The sequence below is a fragment of the Ammospiza nelsoni genome, chromosome 5 (genome assembly GCF_027579445.1).
Source record: "Ammospiza nelsoni isolate bAmmNel1 chromosome 5, bAmmNel1.pri, whole genome shotgun sequence".
In the NCBI taxonomy this organism is placed as follows: domain Eukaryota; kingdom Metazoa; phylum Chordata; class Aves; order Passeriformes; family Passerellidae; genus Ammospiza; species Ammospiza nelsoni.
In genome coordinates, this window is record NC_080637.1 from 98999 (window position 1) to 119135 (window position 20137).

The 20137-nt window shown below is 45.7% G+C and overlaps 1 protein-coding gene across 2 annotated transcripts in view; it reads left to right on the top strand.

The window, feature by feature from the left end:
• Window positions 1-17973, top strand: part of GOLGB1 (golgin B1) — a 40292-nt gene extending 22319 nt beyond the window's left edge. For both annotated transcript variants that reach the window (XM_059471658.1, XM_059471657.1), the window contains 10 exons: window positions 280-5231; window positions 6019-7969; window positions 9352-9530; window positions 10716-10881; window positions 11919-12050; window positions 13168-13326; window positions 13459-13556; window positions 14216-14350; window positions 15854-15959; window positions 16327-17973. In XM_059471658.1, the coding sequence (XP_059327641.1) occupies window positions 280-5231; window positions 6019-7969; window positions 9352-9530; window positions 10716-10881; window positions 11919-12050; window positions 13168-13326; window positions 13459-13556; window positions 14216-14350; window positions 15854-15959; window positions 16327-16461 (8013 nt within the window). In that variant the 3' untranslated portion in view covers window positions 16462-17973. The remainder of the gene's footprint in view (window positions 1-279; window positions 5232-6018; window positions 7970-9351; window positions 9531-10715; window positions 10882-11918; window positions 12051-13167; window positions 13327-13458; window positions 13557-14215; window positions 14351-15853; window positions 15960-16326) is intronic.
• The last annotated feature ends 2164 nt before the right edge of the window (window positions 17974-20137 follow it).

The following is a 20137-nucleotide window of genomic DNA, read 5'->3' on the forward strand; positions in this document are numbered from 1 at the left end:
CCTGCAGCCAGAATCTTTCATGCTGTGACTTCAGAAACTGAAATTGGCAGAAGTGATGCGGGGAGTCACAGAATCACAGAACAGTTGGGGTCAGAAGGGACCTCTGGAGGTCACCGAGTGCACCCCCACTGCCAAGACAGAGTTCCCCTGCTATTAGCAGGGCTTCCATTTATTGCAGAAGCCAGCTTGAGACAGTTACAAACTGTGGAAAGCAGATACTTCCAGAGTGGCCCTTTGACAAGATTCAAAGGAAAAATGATGTCTGCTGTTTTCTTTTAGGCAAGAACAGATGGCTTTACCAATAGAAGCCAGCAGTTTACTGAGGAAAGCTGTCCACCTGGAATTCTAGACTATATTGCTGCAGAGAAACAGAAGGAGCTGTCAGTTTTGCTGCTGGAACTGAAGGAAGCCCAAGAAGAAGTAACTTTTCTGAAAAGCCAACTCAAGGGCCCCAGTGGCCAGACTTCTACAGGCAGCCAAACAGAAGCTAACCAGCTGGGAGAGAATTCACAGATACAGTGTCTGGAGAGGGAGGAGCAGAACGCTTCAGATACACAGAGTGTCTTACTGCTGAAAGAAACAGAAATGCAGAAAACTGGCTTTCTTCAGGAAAATGGAATCAGCTTCCAAGATGACCCTCAGGGAAGTCCTGGCACCTCTCAGTCTCAAGAGCTCATCAAGTTACAAAACCAAATTACAGAACTGCAAATAATGCTGCAGAAATCAGAAGAATCCTTTAGAAAAGAACTAGGAGAAAAATGTGCAGAAATAAATAGGCTAAACCAGTTGGCAGAGGAATACAGGAAAAAAGCAGAGGATCCTGACAGTACATTTTGTGTTTTGACTGATGAGCAAGATCAGCTCTCGTGTCAGGCCAGAGAACTTTCTACCATAACAGAACTGAAGGAGCAAGTCAAGCAACTGGAGGAAGAGCTAGCTCTTTCAGAAAAGCAGAGACTGTCAGACAGTCAAAGCAGCCTTCTAAGAGAGCAAATCCAGAGCCTTAAAAATGAATTTAAATCCAAAGATATAAAAATTGAAGCTTTGCAAAAGGACTTGGATGAAGCACAACTTCAGCTTTCTGACCAGGACATGCAACTAAAGGATTTGAGAAGCCAGGTTGAGACAAAGGAATGTGAAGTACTTGATCTAGGACAACTTTTGAGGAAGAATACAGCAGAGATGGAAGAGCTTTCCCACAAGTTAACCTTAAAGGGACGCGAGGCAGCAAGCCTGGAACAGCTCGTTGCTGAGCACACCGGGTGTATAGAGAGCCTGCAACAGGCCTTGCAGGAAAAGGACCAACAGATGGCAGAGATCAGTGTCAGCATGTCTGAGAAAATGGTCCTGCTGAATGAAGAGAAATTTGCTCTAGGAAACGAGCTGAAGAGTCTTAAGGAGCAGACAAGTCTGTTACTAAAATCCCAGGAAGAAAAAGAGCAGAACATAGGAACAAAAGATACATGTCTGCAGTGTGGGATATCCAAGCTGCAGAATGAGACAGAAACAGTGAGTAAAGAAAATGAGGAATTAGTAAATCAAGTTGAACTTCTGAGAAAAGAAAATGAGCAAGTAAAGCGGAAGCTGCAAGCAGTATTTGTGAACAGGAAGGAGCTTCTGAAGAAGGTAACCAGATTGGAGAATGAATTAGAACAACTGAATAGAGAACAAAAATCAGAAACCTCAGAGGCTCGGGCAGCTGCAGGGGGGGAGGACATGAGAAGCATGATCAGCAAAGAAATAGGTCTTGAAAACCAGCCCCGTGAGGACTATCTAGTTCAGCTGCTTTCTGAAAAGGAATCTGAGCTGCAGAGCATCCGGAAGGAAAAAGAAACTACTGAAGCACAACTGCAGGCAGTGATTGAGGAAATGAGGCAACGCTTGCAAGATAAGGCAAACACTGCTTCAGTTAAAGATGAAATCATGGAGCATCAGACAGTTCCTGACAAAGTGGCTGAAACCAATGAAAGCCCAGAAGATGATGAAGAAAATGAGAAACATGGTTCAGCAGGTACGGATCTGGAAGAAAAACAAAAGTCTGCTCTTAGAGAAAAGATTTCAGTTCTTGAACAAGAAAAAGAACAACTTCAAAAAAAACTTCAAGAAGCTCTCGTATCTCGCAAAGACACTATAAAAAAGGCTCAAGAAAAAGACAGGCATCACAGAGAACAATTGAAACAGCAAAAAGATGATTACAACATCCTGCAAGAAAAATTTGATCAGCAAAGCAAAGAGAAAGACAGTATCCAGGCTCAGCTCAGACAGCTCCAAGAGCAGAAAGGATCAGCAGAGAGTATTTTTAGGAGTCAAGCTAGGTTGGATTCTTCATGCATGGAAGCAGAAGATACAACAATTAACAACCTTGTACAAGTTGCAGATATTTCTGAGGAAGAGTGGAAAAAACACCTTGAGAAATTGCAGATGGAGAAAGAGAAATTGGAATGTAGTGTCAGCCATATGCAAAGGGAGCTTGCTCACAAATCAGAATTGATCTTTGATTTGCAGCAGCACATAGCACAGTTGTTTGTAGAGATAGAAGGGCTGAAGAGAACCTCTGAGCAAGCTGAAGCTAAGGGAGCAAGTCTTCAGACAGAATTGGAGGAGAATCAAGGAACAATTTCTGGAGTGGCCAGTCTGGAAGACTTGAAAATTCTTGTGCACCAAAAGGATGAAGAAATAGAATTTCTTAGCCAGCAGTTAAAGGAGAAAAGTGACACTCTCAATAATGTGCAGGCACAATTGCTGGAAAAAGAGGAATCAGTCCAAAGACTGTGTAGTCAGTTGGAGGCTCAGGCTCAGGTGCATGAGGAGCAAAGCAAGCGACTGCAAACGGAGATGCTTGAAATTCAGGAGAAGCAGAAGGACAATGCAGAAGCAGCTAAGCAGAAGAATCAAATGCAGAGAAAGTTGCAAGCAGCACTTATCTATAGAAAAGAGGCACTAAATGAGAGCAAATCTCTAAAAGAAGAGCTGGCTAATGCTAAAATTACTATTGACAGTCTTTCTGTCAAGCTGACAGATATGGAAAGCCAAGTATGTGGCCATGTTAAAGAAACAGATACCTTAAGAGAAAAGTTAGTGTGCCTCACTGGAGAGCGAGAAAAACTTACTGCAGAAATTGATAAACTACTTGGAGAAAATCAGAACCTTGACGGATGCTGTAAAAACCTTACACTTACTCTGGATAGCGTTGTTCTAGAGAAGGAGAAGCTGGAGAAGGAGGTGGAATCATTGAAGAACTTTCAAGCCACTGAGAGTTCTGAGTGGCAGGAGAAATACAAGGAGCTTCAGAGAGAATATGAAACTCTGCTGCAGTCATATGAGAATGTGAGTAATGAGGCTGAGCGAATTCAGCGTGTGTTGGAAACTGTTAGGCAGGAAAAGCAGGAAATTTTCATTCAGCTCAAAGGGGCTGAAGCAAAAAAGCAGGAAACAGAAAAGCAGCTACAAGAAACTGAACAGGAAATTGATGAAATGAAGGAGAAAATGAGGAAATTTGCAAAATCAAAGCAACAAAAGATCCTGGAACTGGAGGAGGAGAATGAGAAGCTTAGAGCAGAGATGCATTTTACAAATGGAGAGCTGCACAGGACTGGAGAGAGCTTTACAAACACTAGCCTGAAAGAAGACCTGGAGTGCTCTAGGAAGGAGTGCCAGTCTCTTTCTACTCAGCTTGAGACAGTAATGGCTGAAAAGGAGTCTCTGAATCAAGAGATTGTGGACTTGAAGTGCCTTTTGCAGGTAACAGAGTCTAAGCTGAAGGAAAGCAGAGAACTTGTGGACAGGTGTGTTGCCCAGCAGACAGCGGGGCAAGAAACTGATAAGGCAGCTGCCACACCATCACCAACGGAAGAGTCTGAAAATCAAGTGGATGTATCTTTTCAACCAGAGCCTTGTGCTGCAGAGCTGGAACAAGAGGCATCTGAAAGTGAGAGACCTTGTGAGGATCCTGGTCTGTACAGACAGCAAATAGCTGAGCTCACCAGGCGAATCGCAGAGATGGAAGATAATAGAAGGGCTTCAGAGCAAGAGCTGGGTGACATCCGCAGGTGTGCCGAGACTTTAGCGGGTGAGAAAAGGGCTTTAGAGCACCAAATGGGAGAGAAAGTCCATGAAGTGAATGACTTGCAGGCCACGGTAGCAAAGATGGAGCAAAAGGTCCAAGAAGCCAGAGACGACCTCATCAGAATGACAGCACTGAAGGATGCTCTAGAGGCTGAAAAGGATGACTTGGAAGAAAGGCTCATGAATCAGCTGGCAGAACTTAATGGAAGTATTGGAAACTATCAGCAAGATGCAACAGACTTCCAAATCAAAAATGATCAACTGAAACATGAGCTTCAGACTTTGCAGAGAATGATGCACAAACTGGAGGAGGAGAAAAGTCAGATGGCAAAGGAGAAAAGCAAAGCTACTTCAGAAGAGCAAAAAGAATTTGTGGGAAAGCTGAAATACAATTTGAGAGGAGAAAGCAGCACACATATAAAGGAGCTTCAAGAACTGCTGAAACAGAAACAGCAGGAGATTAAGCAGCTGCAGAAGGACTGTATAAAAAGCCAGGAAAAGAACAGTAGGTTAGAAAGAACTGTTAAAGCTCTGGAATTTCTGCAGAGTGAGACTCAGAAAGAGGTAGAAGCAGCCAAAGAAACTTCAGCTAAAGCAGTTGAAGACACCAAGAAAGCCCAGGCAGAGCTTGCTCACTGCAGAGTAGTGTTGGATGACACTCAGAGTGAGGCAGCAAGGGTTTTAGCTGAGAGCGTCAAAGTGAAGGAAGAGTTACAAGCAAACAAAGAGCAAATTAAGATTCAAATGAAGAAAAAGGATGAAGACTTTGAGAGAAGACTGGAACAGGAAAAAGACAAGCACTCAAAGGAGATCAAAAACATGGAAGCAAAGCTGGCAACATTGCAGAGAGAGAAGGACCATATGGAAACAACAGTTGGTGATCTGCAGGACTCCTTGAAGACAAAGGATCAAGAAGCAAAGCAGCTGGAAGGCAATCTAAACAAAACACTAGCCCAGCTTGCAGCCTTCACCAGGAGCATGTCTTCCCTTCAGGATGATAGGGATAGAGTGATAGATGAATCAAAAACATGGGAGAAGAAATTCACTGAAACTATTCAAAAGAAAGAAGAAGAAATACGTTGGAAAGAGGAAGCTTGTGTTGTGCTACAGGACCAGGTGAAACATATGACCATGCATGTGGAGGAACTCCAGACTCAAATATCCAGGTAAATAAGCTGTGTCAGGGGAGGTTTATCAGGAAAAGGTTACTTTGCATTTGTTATCTGCACAAGGACATGAGGTGATCACTCTAGAATCTTCTTCACGTCCTTAGGATACCTGTGTTAAATCTGTTCTCTGTGACAAGCATTCACCATCTGATTACTCTCCAGAGTATTTCAAATTTCAGATTAATTAAAGAGTCTTTTGCACGGAGAAGTCAAGAGAGCATTGGGATACATAATTCCAGTTTACTCCCAAAATAAATTTTGAGGGGAAGATGGAGCTATGGAAATGTATCAAAATGCGTGTACAGCTGTGTATTTCCAAAATTCAAAACCGAACCATTCTTACATGAGTAAAATTGTTTATATATATATGCTGTATCTTTGTGTGATGAAGCATTAAATGGACATCAAAGGTACCAGAACAGCAACTTCATTGTGGGGTGGCATGGAGTTCTTTTTATTGTTAGCTACAATGGATTAGAGAAGTAATGTATTGACAATGACAGGGAGGTGATAACATTCAGTGTTTAGGTGAACACTTTTTTCAGTATTGACATGAACAACTTTAAAAGAATATATTCCCCTGCCACCACCCCTTTAAGGCAGTAGTACGGTCAGAACTTTAAAAGCTATTTTGAATTTTAAATTGAGAGATATTTCTAGCTTGCTTTCTTTAAGTAAAACAAATTCTGTGGGTTTTCTAAATTAGTATAAGAACAGAGTTAGTGTGGGTTTAGCTACTGAGATACTTTGTGGGTTTTTGATCAACTTCATGTTTTCTTTTCAGACTGGAATGCAACAAGAAAGACTGGGAGGTTGATTGCAGGAAGGAGATTCAGCATCATCAAAAGACATGTGAAATGTTGCAGGAGGAAAAAAAAGAGCTTTTGACTCGGCTTGAAGGGTCTCAGGAACTGTACAGCAAGTCTCAGAATGAACAGCAGGAACTGGAGTCAGAAATCAGCAGCCTAAGAGACCAGCTTGCTGACTTAGAGAATTCCTTCACCAAATGTGAGCTGGCCAGGGAAGAGCTGGGGACTGTGGTTAAGCAACAAGAGATGAGTATCCAGAATTTTAAACTCAACTGTGAGCAGCTTGAAGCTGACCTGCAGGCTTCCAAGGACCTAACAAATAAGCTGCATGAAGAAATTAGTGCCAAAGATCAAAAGATCATGAGTTTGCTGTCTGCCAAAGAAGAAGCAGTGATGGCTGCTCTAGCTGAATTACAGCAGCAGCATTCTGAAGAGATGAAAGAGTTGGAGTGTAGGCTAAGTAAGGAGGAAGACAATAAAAAAGCCTTGGAAAATGAGAAGAACAAATTTCTTGACAAACTCAATCATCTCACTGAAAAGATGAAGATAAGCAGAGAAGAAAGTAAGCAGCACAAGGCACAGCTGGACTCCTTCACCAAGTCCATGTCATCTCTGCAGGACGACCGAGACCGCATTCTGAGGGACTACAAGCAGCTCGAGGAACGCCATCTTGGTATAATCCTGGAAAAAGACCAGCTAATTCAAGAGGCTGCTGCTGAAAACAACAAGCTCAAGGAAGAAATTAGAAGTTTCCATGGCCAGATGGATGACCTCAACTCTGAGAATGCCAAGCTGAATGCACAGTTGGTGCGGTACAGAGAAGACCTTAACCAAGTGATTTCAATAAAGGACTCCCAACAGAAGCAACTTCTCAAAACACAGCTTCAGCGGATCCAGACTCTGGAAAATGAGAAGGCAGCCATAGAAACACAGCTGAAGGAGTCTGAGCATACTCAGGATGATCTCAGGAAGGGCATGGAAGCCTTAAGAGAGGATAAAGTCAGAATGTCGCAAGAGATTGACACTCTTAGGTCCTCTCTGTCGCGGGTGCAGAGTGAGATGGCAGCATTACATGAGGGCAGTCCCATCGTGGAGTGTCAGGCAGAACTGAAGGCTCGAGAGAAAGAGCTACAGCAACTGAGTCATGAGCTTTCCCTCTCCCAGAAGAGAATAAGAGAACTTGAGGGGGAGCTAGACTGTGTTCAGAGGGATGCAGCCAAGAGAGTGGGAGAGGCTGAGGACAGGCTTCGGAAGGAGCTGAAGCACCTGCATCACGATGCAGGGATAATGAGGAATGAAACCGAGACAGCTGAAGAGAGAGTAGCAGAGTTGGCACGGGACTTGATGGAAATGGAGCAGAAATTGCTTGAAGTCACAGATGAAAACAAAGATCTCAGAGCTCAAATTCAGTCTTTTGGGAGGTCCATGAGCTCTCTTCAGGATAGCCGAGACCAGGCCAATGAAGAGCTTCGTCTTTTGAAACAGAAATATTCTACGGATTTACAGGAACAAAAGAGTCTAGTGCAGACTCTTCAGAAACAGATGGGTCAGCTACAAGAGGAGCAACGTTCCACTCTCAGGGACCGAGATATGGTCAGGTCTGAGCTGACAGAGCTGCAGAAGGCTATTGATGAAAGAGGTCTCTTGGCCCAGATTGAGGAACTTAATCAGCAGCTCAGAGCTAAAGATGATGAGCTTCTCCACTTGTCTTTGGAATTGGAAGGCTCTTCCAACCAAGTCAAATCTTTCTCCAAGGCTATGGCAAGCCTGCAGAATGACCGAGACCGTCTGCTGAATGAATTGGACAAAACACGTAAGATTGAAGAAGTGAAACAACAAGCAGAAGGGACAATTTCCACCACTGCTTTGGAAGTGCAGAGTCTGAAGAAGGCACTGGCCTCCTTGCAGAGTGACAGAGACAGAGTAGTAAGTCCATGTTCTCTCTTCCTGCTCTTACTTTAAGTACCAGCAGAGGTTTGGATCTTCAAGTCTTAAAATTCAGCATGCTTAGCTCTGATAATAGAAATGTGATGCATAGATCAGGCTGCATCTTCATGGAATCACAGAATAGTTGAGATTCAAAGGGTCTTCTGGAGTTTTTCTAGAGATCTCCTAGTCCAACCCCCCTGCACAAACAAGGCTTGCTGGAGTAGGTTGCTTGTACAATGTCTTGTTGGATTTTGAATATCTCCATCAGTAAACATTCCACAGCTTCTCTAGCCAGCCTGTTTTTGACTGACCAGACTGCAGGTTCACAATTCTCCTTTCTTGCCCTTCTTGTAGGTAGGGATGACATTTGCTTTCTTCCAGTCTTGAGGAACCTCTTGAGTCACCATGACCTTTCAAAGGGAATGGAGTTGCTCCCAATGACCGTAGCATTTGTGGGCATGCTCCATCAGACCCCATGAATCTGGTATGGGCCATCTGTATTTTCTCTGGCATGGAGGCTGTGATTCCATTGTTAACTTCCAAGGGTGGTTCTCTGTGAGGTTGGTTTAAAATATGAAATCATGGAAATAAGGTCCCTGTTAACCTGCATAGTTCACATCTGTGTCAGCTCATTTGATTTGCCTTAGATTTCTAAGAGACTAGAACAAAGACTTGAGTTTCCTCCTCCTCTTGGCAGCTGACTCTCAAAGCAGGTACAAGACATTGCAGATTCCTTCTGACATTCTTGCTTGCACACTGGATGTGTCTGTGTTTGTATGGTCTCTGGCACAGTGCAGCCCAGCAAGTTCCAGAGTTCTCCTTGCTGCTCAGAAGACAGACTTGACAGTCATGTCCCACTGCCACTCACTGAGCACCGTCCTGTCTCCAGAGTCAGCCATGTCTTCTTGTCTTCAAAAGCAATTGCAGCGATGCATGTGTAACAACAACAACTTATTTCTAATTATAGCCTGACTGGAATTGGAGAGCCAAAAGGATTTTACTTATCAGTTTCCTGGTTTACAGTAAATACCAACTTCAGGAGTTATGCTTAACCAGCTCCTTCTGTGTCACTTAGTTTTCCTCTGATTAAGATGATTATTATTGTAGTCTGGAGTCTTTTTGTTAATGTATTTCACATCTTCATGGGAGGGCTCAAAACTCACTGCCCTTATTACCGATAGAATTGTCTGAGGGCGTTTTTCTGAGCAGTTTTTAGTACACTGCTGTATTTGATGATTCTGTTTTTAGTTCCTCTGTCCTCTGAATGTGACCCTTTTCTCCCTTCAGACACCACAGTAAGAAATGCTCTTAAACAGTTCTGAGTAAGAAACCTGATGCTTGCTCAGCTGTCACATAATGATGTTTCTCTTTAATCCCAGGTAAGAGAGCTGGAGAATCTGCAGCAGCAATACATCCTTGTTGGGGTGGAAGCTGCTGAGAATTCTCGCTTAAAGGCACAGCTGCAGCAGTGGGAGCAAGAGGCAGACAAACAGCTTCGTCTGCAAGAACAGCTGAGGCAGGAAGGAGCTGTGTACCAGCAGGAGCTCCAGCAGCTCAGGTGAGCTGTCTGTCTGCTTCCTGCCTTGGCCAGGTTGCCCATGTGTTTGTTTCTCTCAAAGAGCGGTTGTGGGCAGAGCTGGGGGGAATGCTGAGAGCCCCACCTGTGCCAGGTGACACTGAGCACCCGCCCTGGCCAGGAGAGGACGGGATTCCCTCACCCAGCTTCTGCCTCACGATTACAGCCCAGCAGCTTGGAGGTCAGTGCCTGTGTGGAATAGATCAGGGATGTCTTTGTTTTATTTCCTTCATCCACTGGTGGTCAGTATCATCTGTTGGAGAGGAAACTGAGGTGTTTCTTGCATTGGAACTTGTGTATATGATCACAGTACTTTCCATTCCAGGCTGCTGCTGAACACCCTTTATTATCCCATTGATAGCATAGTTTAGAGCATACTAATTTTGTATGGCTGTCTAATCCTATATTTCACTTGCTCTATGTCTTCTAATTCGTTCTTTTTAACTCTGTAATTCAAGTCTAGTAAAAATATCTTCTCCAAATGGAGTAAAACTAGTCAGACAAATGTGCTTTGTTCTGAAAACAGGGGGAAATGCTTTCAGGTATTTCAGAGATCCATTTAAGAATGCCTGAGGCTGGAATGAAAAGGGTGGGATTTTCTTCGTGAAAAGGTCTATGGCTTATCTTTGTCCAAAGTGATACAAAAACTTGTAGTTCTCTCCCTCCCCCCTACCTCCACTCTGACCCTCAAATTAACACTGCAGATTTCGTAAAGTTTGAAGCATCTTACAAATTTTATTTATCCTGACAAAAGAACAGGAGGTTTATTTCCTGTGCAGCTTTTACACTGTACATGAAATGCTGGCCTCAGGGTGGTGTGGTACTATGGGTCTGGTGCAGAGAAATTAGTATGGGGACAAGTGGCATTGCCACTTGACAAAACTCTGTACAGTGAGATCAAAACAATGTCCAGAAACACAGAAAGTGTGAAAAAGTCACCCTAGGACAGCGTGGAACAATCCAAAGGGTTCAACCAAATACAGAAAACTTCCTTAAACCTGCTTTTAAGGTTCCTGTACTTAAGTGTGTTGTTTTGGCTTGGCTTGGTTATAAAACTTCATGTCTAGCATGAGGTGATGGTTGGATCGCCCCTGGCTCAGTCTTAGCTGGGTACCTGGTCATCATGCTGGCGACTTCCTTGTAACTGGCCTTGTTTATGCTGGGCAGACAGGAGAAGAACACGTGGGAAAAGCAGAGCAGCAGCATGAAGGAGCAGTACCTGCTGGCCATTGCAGAGAAGGACAAGGAGCTGAGCCATTTGCAAAGGATCACACAGGAAATGAGGCTGCCCTTCAGCAAGGCTCAAGCCGTACAGGGACAGCACCAAAGCAAGGTGGGTGCAAAGATAGAGATTCTTTACTGGAAATGTGAAGCTTGAAACTCAACCAGAAGAGCATGTGTTGCCTCTATCCAGCTCCTGCAGACTGCAACACTGGATGTGGGTGTGAGGCCTCCAGAGATAATACCAACAGTCTAACCTGCATCACTGAAAGTTGTAGAAATTATGGCGTACCCTTAAGTGCTCTTCATTACGTTCCTGGTTTCAAGAAAGGGGGCAGAAGAGACAGGGCTTCCTAGGCACCTTGGGTCCTTTGGAGCAGCATGGAACTTCTCAGATGTGTATTCTGGCTGGTTTAGAATTGCCCTCTTGTACTGTCTTTGAATCTAAGATTTTCTGTCTTCATTTTTAATGTCAGATCTTCATTTTTAAGTTTTCTATTGAATTTTTCTTGCTGTTTTTACTGTAACAGGGATCTGCAGTCCTCATTCAAGCCCAGAGAGGCTGAGGCTTGAACACTGCACCTTATCTCTTATTCCCCCTGTATACAGTCCTGAGAGTGGAGTGGAATGTGTTTGGTATTTTGTTTGTGTAGGGAAGACTGCATGCACAGTGCAGTGCATCAGAGCCAAGACAGAACTGTCCCACCCATGTCTGCCATGTCCCAGTGATTTATGTCAGAAAAAGCTTGAACAATGTTCATGTGATGCTTTCCAAGAGGATCCGTCAGTGCTGGCCTTCTGGTCTTTCTTGATTAGATCAGTGTGGACATTACTTTAGGTTTTTGTTTGTATTTTCTTTTCTCATTCATGAGCCTTTTTTTTTTTTCTTCCTGTGTTGCAAACAGCTTTAAGACAACTTTTGAACAGGACCCATCATATGTGCAAGTTTGGTGCTCTTTCCTGACTGTATTTTCAGATGGCTTTTAGGATATTTCTGTTTATTCCCCATTTGTTCTTTTGCCTGAGCAGATCAGGTTCCAGGTCTAGGAATAATGTTAGGTTTGACCTTGGAATACTGAAAAGAGAGGAGAAACACAAGAGCGAGTTGTCACATCAGCAGTCTATTTTCCATTGTTCTTTCCTTGGCAGATTTCTCCAGAAGTCCTGAAAGGGGACTTTTCAAGCCTAGAAGCAGAGATGAAACACCTCCAGGCCCAGCTAAGTGACAGTCTGAAAGAACTGCACCAGAAAGAGCTCAGAATTCAGCAGTTAAACAGCAAGGTACTGATACGTCTTACACTTGCTTGCAGTCAGGGAGAAGGAACGTGGGCAGGGTTTGGCTGCAGTAGGGTTCAGGAAGCAAGAGTGGATCTGTCCTTGCAGGCATTCAATGAAGTAACACAAAATCAGAATTGGATCTCTCAGCAAAGCAGTGTTAGAATCACAGTGATGGATTCACTGCTGCTGAACAGGGCTGGCACAGCAGCAGAGCGCATTCCCCATGCCCTGCTCTCCTCAGTGAGCAGCTGTGAGAGCCAGAGCTCTGCACTGAGAGGCCATGAGGGGCACAGCTGCTCCTGTGGACCAGAAGCACATCTGGCAGCTGTGAGAGCCAGAGCTCTGCACTGAGAGGCCATGAGGGGCACAGCTGCTCCTGTGGACCAGAAGGACATGCAGGCCCCAGGCAGATCCCATGCAGCAGGCTCAGGGACAGGGTCTGAACCAGCAGCTTTTCTGCCATTGCCGAGGTGACAGAAGGGGAGAGGGGAGGAGAGAGGACAGATGGAGGGGACAGTGGGGGAAAGAAGTTGAATGGGGGAGGTAAAGGCCAAAGGGACCAGAGAGTGAGACCATATGAAGAAAGTTGTTTGCAGTTTCCATGTCTATGGTCAGGAGCACTTGCTAGCCTCCTGCTTTCTGGGCTGCTGAAGGAAGTCCCTCCTTGGGAAGGCAAGCTTGTCATCTTCACTTCTGCCTGCTAGCTTGAAACACTTCCTGCATTTCGGTGCACAATCACAATCGATCAATTCCCACTCTGAAATGGAAGACCCAGAATTTATTCATCTTCAGAAAGAGAGCTGTGTTCAAGGTGAAAGTGAGAATAAAAAATAATAATTTACTGATGATATTTCTAAAAGGTTTAGGTCAATATCAGCACTGTAGAAATCTTTTTCTGGACAGGTAGTATTCTGTACATCTCTTTGATGTTTTGAGACTCCTGTTGCAGAAACGTTTGCCACAAGCTACTCTTGGAGATTGTCACTGATCTTTTGACATTAGTGATGGGCAGCGTGGCAGTTATATGTTCTCAAGAGAACTCTTACCCTCAACTAGACAGAGAACAATTTTGCTTTCACAAAATCAATTTCTTTGCTTGCTGATTGTTTTCTCTTCTCAGCTATCTCAGGTTTTTGAGGAGAAAAATGCCCTCTCCCTGCAGCTGCGAGGGAGCAGTCGGGGCACCTGTGAGAGCCATCCGCACTACAGCGAGGTCCTGAACCGCTGCCTGGTGCTCGAGAGGCAGCTCCAGGAGCTGCAGGCTGCAGACAAGAGCATGGTGAGGGGGCTGGCCTTGCTGCACTGCGGGGGAAAGCTCACTGCAAGTGGCTCTGTGAACTGTCCAGCATTGTAGTGGCTGCGTGCCCTCTTGATTCAGTACAGTTTGCAGCACGTTCTTGTGTTCTTTCAGGAGCTGTTCGCAACAGACGCTGCTCCAGGAGCACCCCAAGAAAAGAATGAGTCACAGAGAGGCACTTACACACCTGAACTGCAGGAGCTGCAGCTGAGGTAAAGAAAGTCTGAGAAAACAGGGGTGGGGATGTTGGTCCTGATGGAGGCCTTGAGGCTAGTGATGAGCCTGATGCTTTTACTCTGCACCAGTGTTGGGAAAACTCAGTCCCACACTAGGATCTTGTGGACTTGGAGGAACTGTTGAATGCACTTAATAGCTGTCATTAGTTATCTCTTTGGATTGGAGCTTCAAAAAACCACAAGGATAACATACAGCAGCAATGCCAGCCAAATACCAGCATCTTGAATCTGGTAGGCTGAATCCTCAGTAGCTGGTGAAGTATATCAATGGTCCTGGTCTCAGGGTTGTAGCCTGAGACTGTGTCTGGAATTGAGATGTAGCACAGGATTCCTTGTAAGTTTCTGAAACTAAGATCTGGCACATGATTCCTCAAACCCTTTCAAAATAATTTTCAGAAGGTGGAGCCATGGTGACAGAGGCAAGGATGTCCTTCCTGATGTGAAACTGAAGCTTGAAGAGATTTATCTTCTCTCATGTTTTCCAAATATTTTATATATAGTAAAGATGACTAAGTCTCCTCTGTGAGCTGGGAGGTAATTTGAGTCTGTTCACACACTGCATCAGTGAATGCAATAGAAACACAGTGGTCCATGATTTGGGCCTTTTTGGCATATGCTGTGTTACTTCCTGACAGGTTGTCTGAAACAGAACACTTACATAGCAGCACAAAGCAGGATATGAAGTATTTGGAGGAGCAGCTGGAGGAGGAGCGGGACCGTCGCCTTGCTGCAGAGGAGGCTCTTTTTGCAGCACAGGATCAGATCAGGAGGTGAGGCAGCTTGAGCAAAGGAACACCATCACCACAGAAGTGTGCTGCTGCTAGCTCTGTGTTTCATATGCACTTCATCACATCCCTCTGTCAAATGGCACTGGTGGCACAGAGACAGCTACCATGTCGGTGGCAGAATCACAGAAAGGTTGAGGGTGGGGGTCCAAAGGGGTTCAGGTACCTCCAAAGACCACATGGTCCAGCCCCCTGCTCAGCCTAGAGCCAGCTGCCCAGGACCCTCTCCAGATGGCTGTTGAGTATCTCAAAGAGGAAGGCATCACACCCTCCCTGGGCTACTGTTCCTTCAATTGTAGGCAGATAGGATGAGACAAATGATTAGACATTAAGACAAGTTCTGTCTAGAAGTTAGATGCCAACTTGCTTGATTAGTTAAATTAACTACTGGAAAATAGATTCGGAGACTGAGAATTGGGTGCAGGCTGAAGAGGAGTTCTCATGCTTCCAGGGGATTTATCTGCCCAGTAAGCACCTGTCTGTCATGGCTGAAACAGTTTTGACTTGAAGAATGTCACTCATTTTTAATGTATTGCCAATTAACATCAACTTTTCATTGATTTGGTTATTGATAAACAATTAAACACTTACGAGAAAGGACTTTTGTCCACTTTTCCCAGGCTTAGTTTGAGCCCAGCCCCCTGTCCTGCCCCGTGCCCCCTCTCCAGCACTGCACTGTGCACTGCACAGGGCTCTGCCCATCTCAGGGCACTGCATGGATGCCCTCAGAGTCAGCAGAGCAAAGGCAGCTGGTCTGGACTAGATGTTGGCATTAGGATGCAGTGAGCAGCAGGTTAAAAATGCTTGATTCCCCTCACTGACTATGGAGGGGGCTTTAGTGCATGACCTGATTGTAGGCACGCATGCTGTGCATTTCCTGATAGTTCAAATAACTGGAGTTATGGACTAGTGGAGTCTTTTACATGAAAACAATGCCTTTCTTCTGACACACTTGCTGATTTAGTCAAAAAATAATGGTCTGTATGGAAGAATTCTGGATGAAGTTCCCTGGTAATTGCTACAAGGTTTGGACAACTATAGCTCCTTCTGGCATTAAAGTCTATAAAAGCCTCCTGCAGCTGATCTCACTAATAAACCATAGCCCCAGGATGTGATTACTGCCTCTGTCACTAGAAAATAGGAAGAACCAGCACTATTGCAGCCAGAGCTGGCTTCCAAAATAATTTCATAGAATTTAAAGCATACAGGTGTATTATCTGCCCTGACTTCTTTCAAGTCACACTATAAAATTTCACTTGAAAGGAAGAAAGACTCTTGGTAGCTGAGCCACCCTGTTCTTTTGCTCAATGTGAGCTCAGGCGGCATGAGACCTGTTCAAATGGAACCAGCTCTTGGCAAGTGAAACCAGTTTGCTTGCAGGGGCTGTTTCCTTTTTTGAGAAATGCCTTCTTTCCTAAGCTTGGTTACAGTGTTGATTTGGGACATCATAATAAAAAACTGAATTTAATTTCATATTTGTTGTGGCAGGTTGCAGTCAAGTGAGTGGTCATCTTCCTTAAGTGCCAGCATTGATATGACTCCAGGGCATGAGCAGTCCTTGCTGATCGACTCCACGGACAATAATTCCAGCAGAGTAAGAATTTAACATTCACAGCTGTCAATTATGTGAGCCCCAGCTGCTTCAAGAAACTGAACCTACAGCACTTCAGTTCCTCTGTAGACACACATAAATCAGTCAGGGACTCTGTAGTTTTTCTGCTCTCACCGTGCTGGAAACAAAACTGGATGGGGCTGGCTCATGGACAGCCTGCAGAGAGCAGGGCAAGGGAGCATTTCATGAGGATTGCCCTAGTGTTAGGATCTGACTGTGGAGCAATTTGGGGAAGGTTTATGCTCATTAGCTTAAACAAACTTATCTCCATGGTCTGGAGAGTTCCGGATGAAGGCAGCTAGGGCCACAGCCACTCCTTGTAGTAACTGCTCTCTCTTTACTCTTGCAGAGCCGGAGTACTCCTGGACTGCGGCGCCTGTTGCGCTCTCTCCTCCGCTCCCGGGCCCACCTGCCCCTGCTGGTGGCCACGTACCTGCTTGCTGTCCATGTCCTGCTCTTCCTGTGCTTCACAGGCCACCTGTGAATGGGAGTGGCAGCTTTTCCTCAGCCCTGTGCATGCTGAGGGCCTGCACGCCCTCACGGGAGGGCAGCCCTTGTCCCAGCCTTTCCAAACCAGCCCTGAAGCAGCAGCTGCCCCCAGCCCCTGCTGTCAGTGCTGGGGAGCTGCTCCAGGAGATCTGCCCTTCCCTTGGTGTTTCTATGGGAGTGCTTCGTTTGCTGAGCCAGGGTTGTGCTGCAAGCCTCAGGGACAGCATCTGTTCCTGTGCCTGGAAGCATTACCACTCATTTTAGATAGTATTGTGCTGCAATAGGAATACGAAAAATACTCTTGTGTTGCTGCAGTACTTCAGCACTTCTAAAACTGCACAATCTTCCCCCTCTTAGGCTGAATCCATAAGTGAGGTTGGGGGAACATTGTAGCTGGATGTAGGAGAATTGTCTTCCCTTTCTTCCACCCCTTAGATTTGCTCCATGGCTCAGAGCTGTCTGAAATGCATATCCTAAGAAAGTTATGGGCACTTTAAGGAATGTGAATTTTAAAATCATGTTTCCTGCTCAGTTGCATCTCCTGTTGAAGAAGGGCCAAAATTAGTATATCTGGCTGTGGTGAGCATTCCATTCAAAATCAGTCATATGTCTGCCCTGACAAGTCTGTAAAAATAATGCCAGTAGTTTAGTTATTTAAAATGAATAGGAAACATGAAACCTTTTAGCTCTTAAGTTAAAAATCCTCCTATTTATAGTATTTGTGCACCTCTTATGATGGAAGGTGCTGCCTTACCTCTAGTAGAGCAGCCCTGCTCCTGCCTTCTCATCCACTAAATACTTGTCACAAGACTGAACCTGCACAGGCTGTGTTGAAGGGGTCCATAATGTGCTGTGTGGGCCCAAAGCAAATGCAGAAGCTCCAGAAATAAACTCTCTCCCTTGTGCTGAGGAAGGAGCCAGAGTTCTAAAACCTTCTGCTTTTAGAACCTCTGGTGTAGAAAGCTGGTGCTGGTGTTTGGGCATGTTTGGACCCAAATCAAATGATACAAATGGACTGAATCTTTTATGATATATGGAAATATGGATCTATTTCCATTTGTTTTCTAAGAACCTCCTAAATTTGAGACTGCCCACTTCCAAAAGGAGAATGTTGGATGAAAAGGAAGCTCAGTGGTGTTCGCTGCCAGATCCTGAGTGGTCATTTCATTCAGAGTACTGGCCAGGAGAATCCCATCTGCCTCTCAGTAGAGCATTAACAGTCACATTTTTCCCATGGGAAAGAGGTAGTTCTTTTGATATTGGTGATAAACTAAGCTGCTCTAGCCAGTGCAGAAAGCCTGTTTGACGGTGGAGTGATTTCACTGGTAGCTAAACCAGCTGGATCTCTGGCAGGTCCAGAGCACTGGCACCAGATATCCTCTTGTGGACTGTCTGTGATTGTCAGTGTGAACTTCCTCTAACTATGTCAAATTCAATGACCAAATAGTTTGTCCATATCTTCCTGGGGTATGAACTCCTGTATGTATAATAAAGTTTATTTTTCAGATGGAGTTTGTGAAACATTGCCATGTAACTGCAAGTGGAGGGTGTAGTGCTGCTGTATCAGCACACCTTGTGTGGGGCACATTGGGGCTGCAGGTCCCCTCTGTGTGCACTGCCTTGTGTGATCGCTGCAGAAGCTGTTTCGTTATACAAGTGAATGCCTGGGTGATGGCCTTTTGTCCCTATCTCGCTTCTTGTTCACCTGACAGAATAAGGAAATAGCACCTGAATGGGCAATGTCTCATGGTAGGGATGGGTGGAACTAATGATTTTAAGATCCCTTCCAACCCAAACCGTTGCATGCATCGTGAAAGCGATTCCAGTGAAACAATACCTGCCTAGGTTTGTTTTTGCACATTAGCCTGAACACTGCACCTTGTTAGAGTTGTGTGACCCCAGGACAGATAGAGAAGTTGGCAGCAGTGAGCTAGAACGTGCTGGTCGTTCAACTGTCCCAACTTTGTGTAGCCAAAACCAGGTACCCTTGTTCATAGTCACTGCTATAGTCCGCAACCACCGCTGGAACAAAAGCCTCCATGGGGCTGTTGTAAGGCTGTAGATGATGTTTTGCACTGTGTTTAACAGGAGCAAGGATTATAAGTGAAGCATGTTTCCTTAAAGCGCATGCATTTTTCCCTGAACTGAACAAAGGCATGATTCTGAGGCCTCAGATACATTTAAATGTTTTATGCCTACAGACAGAACAGTTATAGCTTAGATTAAATATGGGAATAAAACCTCAAAAGGATCTCCTGATCTGCTAAGCATAGGCTGACTGAACAGCTTTGTGGTTTGACCTGATGAAAGGTGGGGCCTTTTAGCTGATTGTTCCTGTCTCAAACATTTCAACGTTTTGTTTCTTGTCCAATAGACCTGTCCTGCCTTGATTTTTGATCTATCTTCAATAAAGGCTGACAAGGAAGGTCGGCCAACGAAGCTGTGCTCTGTCATCCTCGGGCACTCAGGCCAGTTCAGCAGCACCCTGAGGCTGGGACAGGTGTGGTTACGTGCCAGGAGGAAGGCAGTACCAGGGGTGGGTACGAGTCACTGCATGGAGCTCTAAGGGGTGCCCTCCTGATCCTCTCAGCTCCCTTTACAGGACAGGTGTGAGGGTCTGGGAATGGCAGACAAAGCTCATGATGAGGTGCAAGGAGCCTGTGCAGGTGCCCTCACCCAGGGCAGAGCAACCCCCCCTGATAATGAGAGCTGCATCAAGGCCATTGCTGAGGAGAAACAACAGAGGGTGCAGTCACAGGCAAGTTGCTCCTGAGCACCATGAAAGCACCCTGTGCTGGACTCTTTTCAGGAGTGCTTGCTGCCCCCAGGAGTCCGAGACACAGGTGTCACTGGAGAGCTGACTGCAGTTCAGTGCAGCCTTTGGACTGTGCCCACTCTGGCTCTCTCATGTGGGTACTGGTGATGTGCAACAGCAACCCCAAGTTCCTGTTGATCAGAGCAGTTTTCAGGCCCCAAGGCAGAATGGAAAAGGTTCAGGAGCACAGTTAGTGTTCTCCTCAAGCCTCCAAGTGATGGGGAGAGATACTGAAAGTGAAAGGCATGCTCAAGACATGGCTCCAGGATTTGTGCCTCCACCAGAACTCTGGTTTTTATACCCATGTGAGAGTCTTCTGTAGAACACAAGTGTGCTAGGATCCGCTGGGCTCCAGTGTGCTGATGGAGGAACTCTGTGTCTGCACTGCATCAGTGTCTCAGGGCAGAGGCAGCCTGCGGGGGAGCTGCAGCACAGGGGAACTGCAGCACTGCAGGGGAGCTGTGGCACTGCAGGGGAGCTGCAGTACTGCGGGGGAACTGAACTGCAGCAGTGCAGGGGAACTGCAGCACTGCTGGGGAGCTGTGGCACTGCAGAGGAGCTGCAGCACTGCGGGGGAGCTGCAGCACTGCGGGGGAACTGAACTGCAGCAGTGCAGGGGAATTGCAGTACTGCGGGGGAGCTGCAGCACAAGGGAGCTGCGGCACTGCAGGGGAGCTGCAGCACTGCCGGGGGGCTGAACTGCAGCAGTGCAGGGGAATTGCAGCACTGCGGGGGAGCTGCAGCACAGGGGAGCTGCGGCACTGCAGGGGAGCTGCAGCACTGCCGGGGAGCTGCGGCACTGCCGGGGAACTGCAGCACTGCAGGGGAGCTGCAGCACTGGGGCCAGCTCTGGGAC